Source organism: Glandiceps talaboti, chromosome 2 (assembly GCF_964340395.1).
Source record: "Glandiceps talaboti chromosome 2, keGlaTala1.1, whole genome shotgun sequence".
NCBI classification, from domain to species: Eukaryota; Metazoa; Hemichordata; class Enteropneusta; family Spengelidae; genus Glandiceps; species Glandiceps talaboti.
In genome coordinates this window covers 18666427-18689067 of record NC_135550.1, presented here as the reverse complement: position 1 = coordinate 18689067, position 22641 = coordinate 18666427, and the positions used below count along the sequence as shown (strand labels likewise).

General features: G+C 34.3%; 1 protein-coding gene across 1 annotated transcript in view; it reads right to left on the bottom strand.

Moving 5' to 3' along the window:
- Positions 1–22641, bottom strand: part of LOC144453457 (sodium/calcium exchanger 3-like) — a 67474-nt gene that overhangs the window by 8584 nt on the left and 36249 nt on the right. Inside the window, exons 3-5 of the mRNA XM_078144762.1 lie at positions 10204–10304; positions 2215–2369; positions 1288–1387 (exon numbers count right to left, since the gene is read on the bottom strand). Of these exons, the coding sequence (XP_078000888.1) occupies positions 1288–1387; positions 2215–2369; positions 10204–10304 (356 nt within the window). The remainder of the gene's footprint in view (positions 1–1287; positions 1388–2214; positions 2370–10203; positions 10305–22641) is intronic.

The following is a 22641-nucleotide window of genomic DNA, read 5'->3' as shown; positions in this document are numbered from 1 at the left end:
CTCCTTCAATGATAAGCTTTTGTATTTACTACTGAGATGTTGATAAGTTGATATAAATTTATTTCTAATGTGAGATATATGGTGTTGGGTTGCTGCTAGTATTGTATTTACAATCATGTTTTTACATTACATCGATCATAGTGATGTGACCGCTACAGTTTTCATCATAATAAACATCATATATAAACGTTTGATGTCGCACTTGTGAACGTTCGTTTAGGGGGGAGGGGAGGGGGTTTTGACCTAAATGAACGATGTTCGTTTGTTGAGCTTGTGTGACATTGTGGGATCATCCCTATTAGCCTTATGGCAGCTACATTCAACAGACGTTCTACAATACATGTACACTTACCAGTATTTGTTGTCATTTATGAAACAACATGTTTCTCTTATGCCTTATGGCAGCTACTGTTCAATACATTATTCTACAATCCACTTACCAGAAGTTGTTGTGGTTGATGGAGATAACATATTTCTTATAAGCCTTGTGATATTTAGTAAGCTGGATGGCCCACAATGCTTTCGGATTTGTACACTCAGACAATAACCCTTTCATTTCATTTCATTTCAGGTGAATCTCACCAGTGTACAAGGTATTGTGACAATATTAATGACATTTTCAAACCAAAGAATTGTTACATTGGTGCAGATATAAGTGACACTTGGTGGAAAAAGTAACTTTTTTAACTGACTTTTAAGAGTCATGAAGAATTTTTACAATGGAACTTAGGAAAAAAACTTGCACCTATTATGACTCTACTAAGGATATTGATTTTTCTTAATAGGAATAACAAAAGAAATTTACATGTTAAAACTCTTTACACAAATTGACTACCCAAATTGATGATTATAAGTCTTGATGTTGAAAAGTATGTTACTTATAGCACAGGTAATATTCAACTGTTAGGATGTTTCTAAATTCTATGCAAAATTTGCAACTTTCTTTAATTTGTAAGTATCCTTGTGCTACATAATATTCTATTGTAATGTAATACTTAACATCTTTAGAAACCTGACTGATTTCATAAAAATTGCTATCTCCTTCCACCAAAAATCACTTATTATAAAATCAGAACCAATAAAAATGGGTATTTCGAAACTAATCAGCAACAATTCTACAGTTTGAAAATTTCAAAAATATTTCTGTAAAACCTTGTACACTGCTGAAAATTGCCTAACTTGAAAAAGCCAATCACTATGTCTGGGCATACGAATCAGAAAGAATTGTGGGACATGCAGCATACTGTCCGACAGCTACTTTTGAACAAAGACAGAGAATACACTTACCAGAACTAACAGTGACAGCTTCAGAGAACTGTTCCCTCCAGGACGATGTTCCAACAACAAGTGACAAATTAGCCTTCTTGATCAATTTGTCAACAGTATTCTGTAAAAGTTATGAAAAAAAGTCATTAGATAGTTCTACAACACTATATTCTGAATTCCTTACATGTATAAATACAATATTGGTCAATGTGGTTCTATCGAGAATGACTTTAAATTAAAACTAAAATTAAAATTTTTGCTGATACTTCGATCAAGAAAACTCAATCCCATTACCAGTTAAAATCAAAAGACAGAGGAAATCATTCGTCACCATTTTAGAAACCCATATGGCCTCCAAATACTATGTATAAACTTAATGGAAAATTAAAAATTGTAGATTTCCATGAAAATAAGATGGTGAACGAGCAAATTTCTTTTATTAACTTACAGGGACTATGAACAAGCTTTCATATGGCAAAAATTGGAGATATTTTATTAAAGAACTTTAACTTTAGGGAATTTTGTCCCTGAGGTAAATCAACAGCTTCAACGAACACACACAGTTGTTTAACTGATACATCAGCTATGTTCACAACTACAACATTTAGAATTGAATATTTAGAATGGAAGATTTGTTGTTTTAACTTGTAGGTGTTCCTTTATAACTTACTATAGTTAGAGGAGCAATCATGACAGCAATCATTTGATCTAAATTCTATACCCTTATAAACTTTCTAGTTATACCATGAATATACACAGTCATGAATTTTTTCATGATACTTGCATGACGTTTTTGTCACAAATAAGATACTGGTATCTGTACTGTCTGCCACTATGGTGTTGACATAGTTGAAAAGATGTTGTTATGGGAACACAGACTAGATTAGCATGCCACAGTCTGTGAAAATCAATAATCAGTTCTTGCTTATCACTGCATGATGTGTTTACCTTGAACTCAGTGCTTTCTAAGATCATCACTTCACATCTGGTTAAATCACCAAGTCTGGGTTTACCCATATCAGCAATACGTTTCTCATCCTCAGTCATATGATTACCAAAGCTATTTTCCCCTGCTTCATATGCAGAATCCTCATCATCACTTCCTGTATGGACAATTACAAAAAAAAAAGTAACAGTCAGTGAATTTCAGACCCAATTTGATAACAAGTCATGGAGAACAGGCAGAAGTCACCATGACGTTTAGAAGGAAATCAATCACGACATAGTAAAAACAGTTGCATGTTTTTCCCCATATTACTTAGATTGATAGATTCATCTTTTACAGCAGTCTCCTGTTATTATCATTAACTAAACATTAAATAAATTAAGGTGTACACAACAACAAATTTTTGAGTCTACTGTACTTCTCTCTTTTGATAAACATTCAAAATCATTATAATCAATAGACAGAAATTATCAACATTTCATCTAAATATCAATATCATATCTGAACCATACTGATAAACTTATTACACATGGCAAGTGACCAATAGAATTAAACATGTACATGTACATGTACACAAAGAGGGGCGCTCCTTTGTTAAGTGTAAATGGATGTTCACAACACTGAAATTAGGGGCTATGGCAATACATTAGACATAGGATTGATTGGGTTTTAATAACTGCAACCTCACATGTTACAGACAGGAAGTGTGTGCTTGTTTCTATCTCCATCAAGTATTAATTTGCTATTATTTGGTATCACCTTGTATCAAATTTCTATGAATCACCATTTCTGATATAATGGAGTTAGCTATTGAATAATAAGGTTAGGAAGAATTGTGGAAATCACTCAAAGTTTATAAATGTTTCAAAAGGTGATGTAGTCAGCACTTGAAAGGGAATGATTCACTCCTTTTGATATTAATTAAGTACATGTATAATTCAAAGGTATCAAATATTATGTACAAGACAGAGAGTCTCGGTTTTATGGTTTCCTTCTTTTTGGATGAGGATTGGGTACTTAATTTGCATTTTAATTCATAAAACAATTTTATCATTATCATGGCTTCCTACTTGAAAAATCAATGTGAAACAACAAAGACCAAGTCTGTGTTTGTAACTCATGACATTGCACAAAAGCTATAAAAAAAGGGATGTGTCAAACATTTCTTACTGTAAGTACAATAACATACATTTTACATGTTTTACTAATATTCTGCAATTTATTGAGTGATATTCTGTAATTTATCAATGACTTGGCATATGCTGTTTCACCTTGATTGTTCAAGTAGGAAGCCATGATAAAATGGTTTTATAAAGTAAAAATCCAAAATAAATACTCTATCCTCATCCATATGGCCACTTTAACCAATGAGTTCCTCATCATCATTATAACCAAAGCCCTCTTCATAGCAATGCTTTTATATTCCACTCGCATTGTTTTCTTTTAGTATTGAAGGAAGTGAAAAACTGTTTCATTTTATTTCAAAATCATGTGTTTCACTAATTATGACCTCTGTCTGGCGTCAGCACAAAATACCAATTTCAGTACCTTCCAAGTAGGAAAGGATACTTTGCAGGTGATAATTGAATTCAGCTAAATTTTAAAAGTCCACTTTGTGACATTTTTTTAATGTTTTTAACTACCATTTGTTAAGCATATTAAATCATTATCTGAATGCATGACTACATTTAAACTGACATCATATCTCTACACAAGTATATCACTTGCTCACCAAACACACACACACACACATGTGGACATCAATAATCTATTTCAAAATTTTCTTGAACATTTCATATATAAGAGCTACTGTAGTTCATATTTATCCCCAGCTGATGTTACATATATTGCAGCTGACATGAGAAATTGTGGGGAAGAAAACACAGAACTAAAAGCAATGATGTCATCACAGTAATCTGCAGCCACATACAAATGAGCACACCTCTACTGCCTCTTGTCACCCCTACATGATAACTTAGAACAGTCTTGGAATCTCAACAGAAACATTGCCCTCTCAATATTTCACATACAATAAAAAGTCACGTGTGGTATTTCCAACCATTACAGTACCACCTACCACAGTGCCCTCTACAGTTGACCTTCACACACATTTAACAGCATTATTAAGCTGTGTGTGAAGTTCATTAATAAGTAAAAGACATTTCAATCAATTTCCATGGTAACAGACTGCAAAATGGAGTAGAGGATATCTTGGTTAAGTTGCTCATTGATAAAAGTGGTTGGGTAACAGGTGCAATAGATGGCCATGCGGCTAGTTGGAATCCTAGCAATGCAGTCCTCAAGCAGCACACATATGCAGTAATCCTAGCAGGCTGCGCATACTAATCATAGAAAGTGACAGACAAAGACAGATGACAAACAACTCAAAAAAAGCCACATACATATAACTGTAACATAATGCTGTGAAGGACAACTCTTGGTGTGTTGCTTTGCAAACCTTCAGAATCTCAATAAACTTCAAGACCATAATCAGACAGATGGTTTTTAATACAATGCAGCTGATCCGAAATAAAATGTTGGTGTTTCATGCCTGACAGCTCATAGGATGAGAACAGTTTTAGGTTTCTTCGGATATTGCTGGTGTCACATTACAATGACAAGTATAGACCGCATTGCCTCTGTAGACGAAATTCTAACTGAGGGAATCAACTATCACATAGTTATCATGGCATGATACTGACATGTCTGCGATGCGAACACATTCCACTTGGCAAGACCCTATGTTTAAGTCACTCAACCATGCGTCTCATATAGTAACATAACAGTTCAAAAACAATTTTAAAAATTCAGATGTTCAAAGTTTCAACAATTTCCACAGAAAGAATACTTGAGACAACAACTGAAATAATAAAACACAGCCACTGATAGTTCAGTTCATTAATGTCTCAACCCTAGATTTGAATATTTGGCTGTATCTTCATGTACAATTACAAAAATAATTGGAATACTTAATCTAATACACCAAAAGCGACAATTATCTCTTGGTGTCATTTTGAAAATGTTTCTTTATAGTACATTTTATTCAGGTCAAGAAAGGTCCTGTCCTGCCCACTACACAAATATGAAAGTAAATTAGCTGTACTGCTGCCAACAATATTAACTATTACCATATTTTTATCACAATTATGCCCCATGAACCCGTCACATAAATGAGGTCACGCAATCACTCCAATGCATCATGGGAATTGAGTAATTGTCACCAAACTAAAGGAGACAGTTTCCTTTTTTTTCTATGGGTCATGTATAATACATAAATTGTTGCTTCAATATGTATCACATCTATCACTGTCAACTCTTTCAATAATACTGGTAACAATATTTGCAAAACATTTCTCAGAAAATTTGTCACTGTATGACAATTCATAATATGGCAGTTACGCCTTAGGGATATTGCTCTGTCACATATTAGAATAGTAAAGATAATCACTATTATAAAATGTGACAATGTCTCGTCTATGCCTTTTGTTGAACCATGCTAACCTATAAAATACTTTGAAATACATGCATTATTCAATCCCGATGGTCAGCTATAAAACACATTGTACACTTTTGATGGACAGTCACACAGATACGGTTTGATAGTCACCAACAAATACTAATAAAATATTCCTACCCATGCTCCTCCTTGCATAGTGACTAAATTTCCCTGTCTGAAACGATAAGGTTCCTGCCCATATTCCTTGTATAATGACTATATTTCCCTACCCAACAAGATATATTCTTGCCCATACTCCTATGTATTAGTGTAGTTACTAAATATCCCTGTCCTCAAGATAATGTTCTGGTCCATATTCCTTGTGTAGTGACTAAATTTCCCTGTCTCAGAAGATTACATTCCAATCCATACTCCTTGTGTAGTTACTAAGTATCCCTGTCCCTCAAGATAATGTTCCTGTCCATACTCCTTGTGTAGTGACTTAAGTTCCCTGTCCTTCAAGGTTATATTCCGGTCCATACTCCTTGTGTAATGACTAAATTTCTGTGTCTGTCAAGATAATATTCCTCTCCATACTCCTGGTGTAGTGACTAAATTTCCCTGTCCCTCAAGATAATGTTCCTAACCATACTCCTTCTAAATTTCTATTCAACAAGATATTGTATTTGTGGGTGACTATCAATGTGAATGTATATATCGCCATCAAAGAGAATGCATGTGTTTTATAATTGACCATTAGTCACAGCACAAAGTGTATGGGCAGGAACAGGGTCAGGGAAACTCAGTAGAGCATGGGCAGGAACATTATCTTGAGGGACAGGAAACTTAAATCACTACACCAGGAGTATGGAGAGGAACATTATCTTGAGGGACAGGAAACTTAAATCACTACACCAGGAGTATGGATAGGAACATTATCTTGACAAACACAGAAATGTACTCATTACACAAGGAGTATGCACAGGAAAATTAGCTTGAAGGACAGGGAACTTAAGTCACTACACCAGGAGTATGGACAGGAACATTATCTTGAGGGACAGGGAAATTTAGTACTTACACCAGGAGTATGGACAGGAACATTATCTTGACGGACACAGAAATGTAGTCATTACACAAGGAGTATAGATAGGAACGTTATCTTGAGGGACAGGGAAATTTAGTCACTCCCCAAGGAGTATGGATAGGAACGTCATCTTGCGCGATATGGAAATTTACTCACCACACAGGGAGTATGTGCAGGAACATTATCTTCTCAGACTGAGAAATGTAGTCACTTGACAAGGAGTATGGGCAGGAACATTATCTTAAGGGATATGGCAAATTTAGTCACCACAAAAGGAGTCTGGGCAGGAGCAATATCTTGTAGGACAGGGAAATTAGATACTAAACAAGGAGTTCCCTTGAGGTGTATGGAAATTTAGTCATTAAACAAGGAGTATGGACAGGAAAATTATCTTGAGGGACAGGGAATTACACAAGGAGTATGGGCAGGAACATTATTTAATGGGACAGGGACATTTAGTCACAGACAAGGAATATGGACAGGAGCAATATCTTAGGACACGGAGATTTAGTCACGAGACATGGATTTCTGGACAGGAACAATAGCTAGTTAAATGTATGAAACCTATGTTTGATCTCAATGGTCTCACTTGCGATGCATTCAGAGTTACTTTTATGTAAGGACATAGTAAAACTGTATTTAGCACATTTAAATTACATGTTATCAATCTCTTCTCATGCCATAACTTTAGGGCAACAACATGGTCAGACTAGCACTTTTGTTTCATTTGAGGTTCCAATCTTTGAACAGCACTATTTTTTTGCTGTATTTGTCTAACCTTCTTCTTGATTTTTAATTGAAATGTACAAGAAGTTAAAACAGTCAATCAAAGAGTGATTACGCAAACTGTTTCTGATGAAGAGGCTAGCTTTGCATGCAAATGTAATCTGTGACATCCTAATCTTCGCAGAATGACGTCAACTTGACCAGTTCATCGAAACTAGGTGACGGTGTACATTTTAAATACATTCCTTGAAGAATTTCGAATCTCGACCTGTTTGATACCCACCATGCATAGTTAGTACAGTATTGTGTCGGGAGTAATGAATGATGCTACAGTCATTTCATACGTTTTAAGACCTACTTCATGATTCAAGGATGTATATGACTCAACTGATATACATATCGTTCGCAAGTTATAAAAGGCATGTTTATGAAGTATTGACACTGTGTAATATTCACTATCAAAAGTTTTTGTCACCATTTTACTATCTTTTAAACTTATCCATTCATCACCATTCCAAAGTATCCACATGATACAGTCTATATTTCAAGATGTTCATACATCATGACACATGTGTATAACTTTTGATGGATTACACACATCAAGAGTACAATGTGCAATATACCATTGGATCATTCTACACCTTGATAGTGCCTGGGGATTTATTGTTACTACTGGTACATGCCTACTTACATTTTATGCAAATCATGGTATCATACTAAATATCAAAAACATTGAATATATAAGAAATATTTCAAAGTTATAACTATTAATAAAATTACCTCAGTTTGCACTCCATTCTTTGCAATTTCTTTCTTTAACAAATATGCTACAATAAATATTGATTCTTGCAAGCTAAAGATTTTTCTTTGGCTGCCACAATGCCTATTGGCGCCTTGTACATTTGCCATAAAGATGACATCTGGGGTTTTACAACAATGCATGTATCAAGTTGTGATTTGAATATCAATCTGACAATACTGAATTAATCCTGTACACCAAAATATCTTCATTCATACAGAAAAGAGACACACTGTTGTTATTATTTACGGTCTTACTCCAACAGGTATGTGTATCAGTCATAACAGTTTGGTATTAGAGTATGGCATAGCAACATTTTAATTATTTTAATGTGTATTGTTGCAAGTGACGCAACAGAAGTATAACTGCCGACAATCCCTATTAACATTTCAAAATAGGTTATTGCACAACTTCAACAATGTCCAATTGTGATTACATTCTGACTGCAAACATGTTTGCTCTTTCTGTAGAAATCAACTGAGATAAAAATAAACTGTATTCTTTGGCTAGAACAAAAAACAATAGTTAACCAAACAATGGATAATTAACTGTGTTGTCACTGTTTAATATTAGCAGCTCTGGGTTCTTATCCAACAACTTGAGCTTTTCAATCTTCCACTGCTATAATGTGTTATTTCACATCAGTATATAGCCTGCAGTCATTTTGCTAATTAAAGCTACTGTTTTCTTTTTTCATTTTTCAAGGTTTTAATGGCACCAGCTGCCTATTCTGTTGGTCACAAAAGGCTTCACATCTGATGGAATTGATGAGCTGTCATATTCACAATGTGTGTATACAATATGGATAGTTAACAACGTTTGCACTTAAACTGGCAGAATTGTCAAAAGCTCAAAATACCAACATAACACAAACACATACACACACACAGCAGTAGACAGGATACCTGTCGGCCCCTTGTTGATAGATGACACACATTCATAACCTAAACCTGTCAATTATACAGCTTGTTGTCTTGCCACACAATAGTAATTGTGATTAGAATGGATGACTTCTTCGTATAGAGAATTTAAAGTACAAGACACACACACATACCATGGTTTGTGAGCCTGTTTCCATTTTCGATAATATAATAAAAGTTTCAAAATTACAATACTGAGTCATCATAAATAGATTGGGTTGTCAATCATAATATGCCAAGTTTTCAACTTCATTTCATTTCATAAAGTTGATCAATTTACACTGAATCAAGGGCAATTTCTAGATCCAATTGACAATCACATCATTATGCTCTCTAGCCAGCTGGGTACATTCATTCTCTGGGCAGTGTTTTCCATGGAAACAACAGTGTGTATTTACAAGTATGCAACAAATCCCCAGGTAGTACACTGAATCACTTAGTCACATGACTCAGGGAAGATGATTTTTCAGTCTATACCCTCACACTATTGCCTCCACTAGTTATATTGATACAATAAGAACTAAAGAAATACATTTATAACAAGAGAAGACTTTTACTAAAATCTGCAATGCATACATATATGATCTGAAGAATTATTTGAGTACACGAACTGCAGAATGTAATTCTTTGGAACATATAATTTGGGATTTCTGACCATGGGTAGATTAAAGTACTGTTTTAATGTAGATTGGATTTCTATCATAAGAGAGGTCTGCTGACACTGATATCTAAAATCATCTGATTTTACAGATTATGTGGAACGTGGGTTGCATTCCATTAGAGAAGATGCTTTAATTGGAAATATTATAGCAAACTAGATGAACAGTGTCTCCTTGTTGTACATGTAATGATGGAAAGGGGTGAAATTCCGGGATTAATACCTGATTGGAAAATGTCATGACAGGAATGCCAAAATGTCATACTGGATATTTAGAGTAATATCTCATCAAAATCTGTTGTTAAATGATAACAAATCTCATTATTCAAGCTGTCTAACTTAATGCAGGAATTTGGTTTGAAACTTACCGTTGCTTTTCCTAAGCAGCTTGGGCTCTCCAAGTTCAAGAAAGAAGTTTTCATTTTTCTCATATTCCTCATCATCAATAATTCTCACAGTGATCATTTGACTGAAAGATAAACAAAAACAATCGAAATATGAATTACTGAAGGAATCATCCATGATCCATTTTTCAACACTGTGTCAATAAATGAAATTGAATCATTATGACTGCTAGCCATATTAACACATGAGATAAAATTACTGGGTATGGTGTGTAAAATAGTGTTTTAGCATGTGTATATTATCACCTGGCTCAAAAAAAAGACCCCGGTTATAGTAAACTCTTAAATTCAAATATGTTTATATCCTCAGCTTAGGATGTGGTGAGGTGGGTGGAAGAAATGGGTGTTCCTAAAACCAAATATTAATACATTCATTTTCCACTTTCTGTTGTGGTGGGATGCATGGAAAAGGAAGGTGTTCTTTGTTAAACCTACATGTAAGTCAGAACACTACCATGGCAATGTAAGTGAGATCCTAAATGTCAATGATTGCCTCTATCTTTATCTATTCAATTCAATCTTACACTAAGTAAAATTAGCTAGATAACTCATCCTTGGAAAAGAACAGAACAAGTATTTTAAGATTCCTAATTGAATCATTTACTCCGTTGTGAGTTTTGATATATTTATAGTTTAGTTTAAATTCATTTTGAACAATGTGGCCAACTGTAAGCATGCATGCATATGAAGGTCAGATAGCTTGATATACATGTACACACAGAGGGGCACAAAGGTGATTCTATATTCTAATTTCACTGAGCAACAACAGTCTCAACTGTTAGCTCATGAATAACTTAAAACATAGGAAATGACATTTTCCCCATACAGACAGTAGATCCGAATTATTTGCTACTAAAACTATGAAATATGTCATCGGAATGTCAGTACATCAAGGTATGCAAATACCAATTGTATCTGTTTTTCTACCTTTATCATTGGTATTAAATTCATATCAATTCTTATGTAGATGAAATCTGAACTGAGATGATAATGAGGGTTTGATGCATATTTACATGTTAGAAACACAGTTTCCATAAACGTAAATGAGGTGAATCATTTTCAGGTGGCTCTGAAAGACAGGTGCACTGAGTCCTACAATGTGCAATTCAAGGATACATGTGTTCCAGGGACCATGTTTTGCTTCTACATGTATCTACGTCAATACTATTGTATTAAAGGCTTAATACATTCTAAAAATGTTGTAGAGGAAATACAGCCATGCATTAACTCAGAGAAACCATACAGCTAAAAACACTAATTCCGGAATTGTGAAGCATAATGTCATAGAAGTACGACACCGCAATAATAACACATGATTTGATCCACTTCAGTCAAGTTATTTCCTCATATCGGCACTAGAAGATAATTTTTTTAGTTTAAAACACAAAGCACTCTCAGACTTTCAATGGATATTTAAAAAAAAAAACTCTTTCACACTTCACCATCACAAAGAATGTAATTACGGTACCCAAGCAGTCAAAAATCTTTTTGGTAAAACTGGCAAACTTTGAAGATTTCATATTAATGTATTAATATTTATCATTTATAGTCACTACTGATAAGAAGAGTCTTGATAAGTTAATTTCAATTCAAGACATGTGCCTTGACCTTATGACTCTATAATAAAATCCATTAAACTATTTATAGTTTAATTAATAACGAGAGTATATGTATAGGCACCTCTTAGAAAAATGGAAAGAGGGCAGAAAACTCAATTACTTCATAAAATCAATATGGCATGACATGACATGACATGATGTGAAAAAAAAGCCATTGACACCATTACATGTACATGTACTTGGATCTTGTGAAGTGGTGTTAAATAAAAAGGAATATTAAACAGAAATCAAATTGAAATGGCCAAAACAGCATTATATTTCTTGCAAACTGAGCAAAATATCAGACTCTGGGAACCATTTCTATGAAAATTTAATACTGCATAAATTTCCAATTTGTAAAATAAATTTTGATCTGAATGTTTAATTTCTTTCGGCTAGAAAACAAAACTATGGATATGATTCTTAATGGCAACTATTCCACCAACCTTTTATCCTTCCCTCTCAACCAAAAAACCAAAATAAAATCAAAGTAATCTGAATATCCAATAGATATACTGCAACATACAGTGTGTAACAGATAAACACAAGAAGCTGCCAAAAAATATTTGATAATTGTCAATTCCACTAACAACAATCACATTATCATAAATTTTAAACATCTACCAGTATATTTGAAGTATAAGTAATGTACCATACTTAGATAAATAACCTGAAAGTAAAGCTATTTGGACTCTAAAGAAATGTACATGTACTGGGGGGGGGGGGGGGGGGGGTAAAGGATTACTTTCCATTTCTGACAGACTTACATATGAGCATACGCTGTAACTACATTGTTAATGCTGACAGAGGAACAGAGATCAGCTGATACAACTTTTATTAAGCTCCTCCCTCAGACAAAGACAAAGTCACTGTAATGAGAAATATCAAGGACAACCCAGGCTAGGAATGGATGAAAAATAAATCTCCATCCTCGGAAAAAGGTCAAGTTAATTCCATAAATTCTTCCTTTCAGTGTGAAAATCACTGAAATATAAAAGCCAAAATGGTACACACAATTAGTCATGTGTCGTACTTTTCTATGTAACTACTTCAGTTAATAAACTAAATCAATTCTGGTTATGGTCCATCTAACCGCTACATAGACGCTGATTGCAATTCACAAGCATACTGCAATTCATTCAAGATGTAAGACTGCAAAAACTAGGAAATCTGTCACCACAATTTATGGACTAGTCATTAACAGCTTGCAAGTAGTAGTTGCAGCTTTGAGATTTAATCTGGACTATATTCTATGGACAACCTTCTAAGCTTTATTGGTTTATGTAACTACTAACCCTTTTGAACAAATAAATATTACAAGTGCATAGTCTGAGTTGTATAAATACTATAATATGCATGGCTGACATACCCATGCCATTTAACAGAGCTAAGAATATCATTTGCTTTTAAGTCAATTGAGGACGCAAACACACCAGAATATCAACTAGGAGGATACAATGAGAATTCAGGGAATATTTGTGCTTGAGAACATCATAAATAATGCAGTAGGGTCACTTGATGCAAGACTAGGAGTACATACAAAGCAACCTACGGATGACTTGGCATCCTGCCCATGTACCCACATAAACTAGAACCTATGAATGACTTGGCCTCCCGTCCATGTGTCCATACAAACTATAACCTATGAATTGGTGTCCTGTCCATGTGTCCATATAAACTAGAACCTATGAATGACTTGGTGTCCTATCCATACTACCATAGACACTGTAACATATGAATGACTCGGTGTCCTATCCATGTGGATGACCATGTAAACTGTAATCTATAAGTGACTTTGTGTCCTGTCCATATGACCATATAACTATAACCTATGACCCGGTGTCCTCTCCATGTGTCCATATAAACTACAACATATGAATGACTTGGTATCCTGTCCATGTGTCCATATAAACTAGAACCTATGAATGACTTGGTGTCCTATCCATACTACCATAGACACTGTAACATATGAATGACTCGGTGTCCTATCCATGTGGATGACCATGTAAACTGTAATCTATAAGTGACTTTGTGTCCTGTCCATATGACCATATAACTATAACCTATGACCCGGTGTCCTCTCCATGTGTCCATATAAACTACAACATATGAATGACTTGGTATCGTGTCCATGTGTCCATATAACTAGAACCTATGAATGACTTGGTATCCTGTCCATGTGTCTATATAAACTAGAACCTATGAATGACTTGGTATCCTGTCCATGTGTCCATATAAACTACAACATATGAATGACTTGGTATCCTGTCCATGTGTCCATATAACTAGAACCTATGAATGACTTGGTATCCTGTCCATGTGTCCATATAAACTATAATCAATATGAATGACTTGTCCATACTACCATATAACCTATTAATGACTTGGTGTCCTCTCCATGTGTCCATATAAACTACAACATATGAATGACTTGGTATCCTGTCCATGTGTCCATATAACTAGAACCTATGAATGACTTGGTATCCTGTCCATGTGTCCATATAAACTATAATCAATATGAATGACTTGTCCATACTACCATATAACCTATTAATGACTTGGTGTCCTCTCCATGTGTCCATATAAACTATAACCTATAAATGACTCAGTGTCCTATCCATACTACCATATTAACTATAACATATGAATGACTCTGTGTCCTATCCATGTGGATGACCATGTAAACTGTAATCTATAAGTGACTTGGTGTCCTGTCCATATGACCATATAACTATAACCTATGACCCGGTGTCCTCTCCATGTGTCCATATAAACTGTAATCTATGAATGACTTGGTGTCCTGTCCATGTGTCCATATAAACTACAACATATGAATGACTTGGTGTCCTGTCCATGTGTCCATATAAACTAGAACCTATGAATGACTTGGTATCCTGTCCATGTGTCCATATAAACTATAATCAATATGAATGACTTGTCCATATGACCATATAAACTATAACTCGGTGTCCTCTCCATGTGTCAATATAAACTATAATCTATGAATGACTCAGTGTCCTGTCCATATGACCATATAAACTGTAATCTATAAATGACTTGGTGTCCTGTCCATATGACCATATAAACTATACCCTATGACTCGGTGTCCTCTCCATGTGTCCATATAAACTATGAATGATTTGGTGTCCTGTCCATGTGTCCACATAAACTATAACCTATGAATGACTCTGTGTCCTGTCCATACTACTATATAAACTATAACGTATATGAATGAGTGTCTTGTCCTGATTGTAACCTACAGATGACTTGACATCTTGCCCACTGATCACATAGAGTACATGTATATGGAACATTCATGAATTTATACTCATGAGACATACACGTACTAGACTATTAAAAACGTCTCACAAATACAGATAATACAATCAGCAGTACTACTTGCACATGGTCAGTCATTAACAATTCTTAATGTGGAAAAGCTTATTGCATTGTGGGGATCATATCAGCCTAATGGATGCCAGATATCACGTCCTCCATACAAAACACTATGTTGACTTGCACTCCAACCCTAAAATCAACATTTGTCATGAAGCAGACATAATGCTGAAATGTCCATGTTGCCAGAATTGTTATTTACGGCTAGTGCTGATCAATTATATGCACATCTCTCTTGCCTGATTAACTAAATTGCACAGTACGTAAAAGTATTCTATTTACACAGCAAACAGGTCACTCTTCAATTACAGCCATCAGTTTGTCTGATTTGTAGATTTGATAATTAATACATTTACATAAATTGTGACACTCCTTAAACCCTAATTATGCACCAGAAATAAAAAAGACAGATTTGAGGCAACCTAGTATGAAATATTCATAACTTCATTAACTCTCCATTCTGGCTACTGATCTCTTTAATTAGAATCGATACTGTCTATAAACATACACAGCTAATTAACCAATCATGGGCTACCTACATTACATGTACTTGAACTATGACAATTTCAAGTTTAGCCAAAATACTGATTGTGTCACAGAACAAACACTTATATTAGCAGTGTCATAAACTGTCTTGGATACTCATTTATCATATAATTACTGTACTAATGAAATTTATACAGTCTTCTATAATTGCAGCACATGTCAAATTACAAAATCTCCTATTTAGCAGCTACTGCTCCTGTAGGCATGCACTAGCATGATGTAAAGATGCATTATGCTTTCATTATGATTTAATAATACAGATGAAGCTGTTTGCAGCTACATTGCAGACAAAGTTCCCTATCAATTATAAATTACCAAATAGTTATCTATACATATGTAACCTTCACAGTTGACACTTAATACACAGTCACATAGCCTGGATGCCAATTATGCAACTAGCTTAAGAGCTTTTCTGATAATGATATGCACATTGAGCATTTTAGTGTGAGGTACAGTACAGGGACGATCATCTCAGAGAAAGCTGCTTTATCCTCCACATCATCACCTTTGCACCCCCATCCAGGTATCCCCATTAAAAAACCTATCATCAGGCTTATTACATTCTATGTAAAATTCTCTACACAATATAACATGAAATTCCACATTATTTTCACAACAAGTAGAGTTAAAATCAATGAATTAATTAAGTGGTGAATGAACTGAGCCTGAGTCATGTCCTGCCATTCATACCTGGTAGTTATGGTAACTCAATCCATATCTTGGGAGCATACAACAAGTTATATACTGTACATAGTGTATAAATATAATAAGCTACACAATGGCAATCATATTTATATTGTGTTGTTAAGTACATAAAGTTTCTTGAGAAAAATGTAAACTGGCAGTAATTCATATTTTCTTTGATGTAACTTATAGTAAGCATGACAATAATCATTCAAGTATTCATGCAGTTTTATTGTCAAGAAAATTCAATATATGAATAGTCAAAACTGACAGAATAAAGCCATAAGTCATTTTACCTCGAACAGATGAAAATGCAAACTACGACAGCTGATCAAAATCACTTACATACTTCAGGTAACACATCAAAAGACTATTGACTGTAGGGCTGTCTATAGATGTATAGAATATTTTGACAATCAAGAGAATACGTAATGCTTTTGTTGACTTTTGTTGTGAGATCTTGATCCAAGACATCTTCATGTAGGGCAAACTTATAATTTTTCAACTTCTTCCAAGACACTGGTAATCCTGCCTTTTATTTATTAAAATAGATGCAAACCACATATATTGTTCTTCAATGTGGTAGATTACACAAGTGGGTGATAGCAATTCCTCTTTTGTACAACTATAATCACCCTGTGGTCAACATAGTGTAAACATTGGAAGTCCGAAAACAGCACTGCAAATTTATGGAACTCTGAATAAACTAGTTTTCAGAGACACCTCCCTACTGAGACTATAATTAAACCAACATCTATTCAATATCTTGTGTCTATCTTAGAAAACTGAAGGCTCAACTACCAGGATAAACACAGCTCAGAGATATTAACCTCACTACATGCATGATACAAGACACATAATTGAGCATGTAGTATAAGCCATTATGTTTGCACAAACACACACACTTGAAAGAGGATGGACATGATCATGCTGTAAATGTTGAACATGATGCAAATGTTCTGTTATAAAATTGTAAGGGCTCAAACAACCTTCATTATATTTGAATACCATTACCAATACAATTATGCATAGATATCTGAGTGAGATTATGAGAAAGAACTGAATCAGTGTTTCTATTTTAAACAGATAACAATCTCAAATAACTTAAATAATCATGAATATATATAATATGAAAGTATATCATGACTTGGTTCTCTCCTTACTCATTCTATGTGCAACGTACATGTACACTTTGTGAACTTGGGCAAATCACTTGAGAAGTAACATCCATCAGATCAGATTTCTCTTGTAAGGTTGACAACACTAATTCTCTCTTTCCTGCAACCACTGTTACAATTATTGATGGACTGTTAGCATAGCTGTTTTTACACAAGACAAACATTGCTACTGGGAAATGGGAATTTTATTGAAGTACATGTAGTCAAAACTGTTAAAGTGGAACGATAGTATCACATAACTGAAATTCGGCAACCCTTTGTAACTGTATTCATTTGAATAGAGACTACCCGTACCATATTTATAAATGTAGATTTTAAGTAAGCAACTTGTACACTTTGTAGACATTGAGTCACCTCTCAGTGGTATTCTTCTGTCTGACTTAACATTCTCATCATGTTCAACACAGTCAGTGATTTTAAGGTGATATACGTAAGGCCTTCAATCTTTCCTGTCAATGAATGAGATTTCATCTTGACCATCGCAAACGAAATACAAAACTGAGCTAATTCTCTATTGACAATGGCCATTTCTCAATACTTTTACAATTCATGTTCAGCATCTTTCTCCTGCTACTTTATCAACAGCGTACAGCTCAACTACAATTGTCTAACTGAACACATAAAAGCGATAACTCCTTAAAACACTTCCCACTTCCTTACAACTACATTAGTACAAATTCTTCTAATATATAATGATATCACATGTGACACACAATTACACCTTCCTTCATATAAGTATGTGATCCAACACTTTTATAAGACAAATCATTTCCAGTATATTAAAAAAAAATTGGCATAGTCATGTCATGTACAATATTTAACTCTATTACAACTCCATGAACAAAACGGTCCATGAAACTACCCGCAACTATTCCATTATACCAAACATTGAACTGGGATATAGACTATTCACTCAACTTTGATACGCAAGATATACTTTGTCTTAAGTACAAAAATTAATCAAAAGATCACGACGAAGCCCTGACTTTGGCATACTAGTATACAGAGACTTAGAAATACCATTTCTACTATATACATTATGGTATGTCCATAAAAGTGCAATCACTTATTGTATTAAGAAGGTCCATCAAGCCTTGAACTCCACGAGTGATAAAAGCGCACCTTTAATATCATAATGATAATGAATCCTCATTTTCAGGACTAATATGTTTGTTTACTCATCCCCACTTATCCTAGCAGACATATGTCACCAAAGAAGTCTATGTAGAGCATTTTCTTTATTAAACTACGATACAACTTATAATCACTGTGCTCATTATGTCAGAGATAATAGTTTTAAAAGTAAGCAGCTTGAGCCAATTGATGTTCTTTACATCAGTATCATTTCACCAAAACTCCATCCATGCCTTGTAATGAATGCTTTCGCCATTTCCACACTTCCTCATGGAAGAGTAGCTGAATTAATTCATACAAACACAGAACTAAGTCAAAAGCTTCAGAATACAGTCTGAGAAATGCTTTTATAAACATTCTCACTTTTTACAATGAGATGGAAGAAGTAAGTGGCTGCAAATCTGAAGGCAGAAACAAATTCAATAGAAAGAACAAGTAATTATATTAGTGGCATGCTTCCATTTACTACTGTACTATTAAATGTAATCCTACAGGCACGTACAAATAGTTTGCACTATTAAACATACATTCTAATGATTTCATATGCCCATGTTCAATACCTATGAACAGCTCCCGTCGCCTTTTTTATTTATCATGTTGTCAATGAAGCCAAAGGCAGTAATTCATTTCAACACATCTGTCATGAATATTAACATTCTTAGAGAATAACATTATCAATAATGGTCATTTTCACCTGATCAGGAATACCTTGGGTGTACTAACATTTTCTCCTTATTAAAAAATTCATATGATAGAATTTCATATGATTGAATATTTTCTTTTTTTATAGTTAATAATTTTTTTTTTTTTAATTTTTTTTTTGCATTTAAGGTTGGCAATAACCTCAATGTAATGTACAGGTTGTATGATGAGTATTTAAAAAACACCCAATAATGCCATTTAGGTCATTTTTATGACAATTATGAAATGATGCCGTCAGAGTTCAGGAATATGACAGACTACGTCAGCGTTTATACTCTAGAGTATGTCATAAACACACTGTACAAAGCTTTCCTACTATTTGTTCACATTGCTCAGTTGTCATTGACAACATTCAGTAAAGTCAAGCATGCAATACATTCACACAATCCTGGAATTTAAAAGTTATAACAAACCACATGCCACCATTAATATAAAACAAAATCTGTTGGTTCCCACATTGCATGATTTTAAGTTGATCATCCCCTCCTTCTCCTCCCCCATTCTTTTATTTCCTTTTTAGAGATTATTGCTTCATGTTTGACTTGTTCTATATATCTGCTAGGTCTAATCTCTTAGTAAGGAGGCATAGACACGCTTCATCTTCTTTTATTGTCACCCTCCTGAAATGAAATCTACAGCCATATTGATAACTTTAAGTGAGTTAAGTGATATGATGATAACCTTTAGCCAACAACTGCAAACACAATATATCTATAATCAGAACATCATTGAAATACTTCCTTAGCACCATGGCCTCCCAGTCAATAAAAACATATTTTCGATATCTGAACTGACGGAAATGAAAAAAAAAGGTGATAAGAATTAAAATTGAAACAATTCTGGAAACACTGAGGTGTCACTCAACATGTTCAAAACAAACTGTCTTAAAATGGAGCATGAATAAAATGTCAAGTAGCTGCCCTTATTTTGGATCTCCTTAAAGAAAGGAAAGCTGTAGAGGCTGGCTCACAGTATTCATGTATATGATACTCACCTAGTTCCTAATATGCTCATCAATATTATTATATTAAGTTTAGTTTTGCATCTACTACTATCAAAAACATGACATGACTGGGTCATTTTTCCAAACCCCCTCCCATATACCATCCCCACCCCCTAGCCACCCACCCACCCCACCCCATCCCTATCTCCTGGATTTGACAAATGGGAAAATTAGGTTTATATAGTCATAGAGGATGTCTATTTTGAATACAATTACCTTTGCTATGATATATTCCACAAACTATATACTCTGTAACCGTTGATTTACTATAGTGTTATCTACATCATTTGAAAATAATACAACCATCATCTTCTTATATATCAAGAACTCAGTATACATGTTGACATAACACTCGATCCTCACATGCTTTACATGGTACGTCACCTTTGTACATTTGCACACATGGATATAGCACCCATTCTTGGCCAGTATGCTACTTTATTTACTCCCTGCCAATGTCTACAAAACAGACCGCCAGTAGTCTGGGTACAGTTTAGTATATATGGATAAGTGTCCCCAGAGATTATGACAAGAGACAGTTATGGTGTCCCAAGAGAACAAGGCATTATGAGACACCAATTTGCACATAGATTATCAGAAACGATGGACCTGTGGGTCAATGAGTCAATGGCTATGTCAAACCATAGCAGTAGGGTGAGAATTATGTAGTGACCAGAAATATTACATGTAACTGATTTGCACTGCATCTTCTTAACCTGGTTCATCACTAATGACCAATAATATTTCAAAAAGTTCAACTGTGGCAAATAAATACTGAGAAAATTTGCCAGTAAGTTGGGCAGCCAGTCACTAACGTCATACATATTTATATGTATATTACATGCAAATATGTGATTTCATTATTCCACCATGCATATTTGGTTACATTTGTAAGAGTATCTTCCCAAGGGAATATGACACCTCTTCATACCATGTGTATAAAAAGGGTATATGAACTATACATACAAGATAGCCTTTTGTTAAATTCTTTACTTGGCTGATGCCCGTTGCCAGAGAAACATGGTAATCATGAAAGAAAATTTATTTTCCAAAATTTGAAAGATACAATTTTTCTTCTTTTTTTGAATTTGGCAAACCTTATCAAAATTGAATATCATCAGTACATGATGAAGAAAAAAATACAATGACAAATGATTCAATATTTTTTACAAATTCACAATATAGAAATATTGTAAATGTAACCTGTTACTATGGCAACAATTATGGTTTTCCTAATTTGACATAAAATTAATTTCAGGTTTCACTAATGAATCCATGTGCATCTGGTTACATTTCAAAATTATCTCATCATTTCGATATATATTTAAAGAGTCTACAAAACCATACCATTGACAAATTGAAATTGTGAAAAGGTTTTTTTTTTCTTTTTCTTAACAATGAGTAACCTGAACTATTCTAAGGCTTACAGCTAAAATTTCTGGAGGGTAGGAATGGGTAGCACATTTCCTAGTGACGTAAACCAAACAGCTGTGAAAATAGGCTGCTTGAATTTGATGTCAATAATTCTGCTTAAGTCATTACATGTTGCATCATTGACATACACAACACTTCTGAATCTGTGTGTGCAAAATGCAATGGTACAATTATACCATCACATCGATATATAACTGCAGTTTATCTTGTGTGCTCATGAAAAGAGAAAGTGGCTCCTGAAACGGAGCATGAAATGTACGACAGAGTAAACACAGCAATGGGTTCTCTGTTATCATCTCTTTTCATTACCATGGTAACAAATGGATAGTACTGAATTAGGATAGTTACAGCAAGAGTTGTGCCGAATTCATACAATCTTGAATTGGATGTGACATCACTTGTTCACAACATGATAATTTGATGTCTAACCCCGCAGGTCATCTTCAAGATAAATACTGTATGCTGTTGTAGTTATGCAGTGCATCAAATAGACCCATGTACAAATAACATGCCATCTTCCACATTCAGTATTTCAGTCACATACACAATTATACAGCATGCAATAATTCATGTCATTTCAAATTGTCACTGACATAATTCAAGATTTGTAACAAATTAGAGCAAAAATTTAATTTATGACAGGGTATGTACATGTATATAGATCCCTCTCAGCTCTGGCTCCAGGCATGTTTTAAAATATAAGCCACAGGAAAAGTCAACTCCTTTT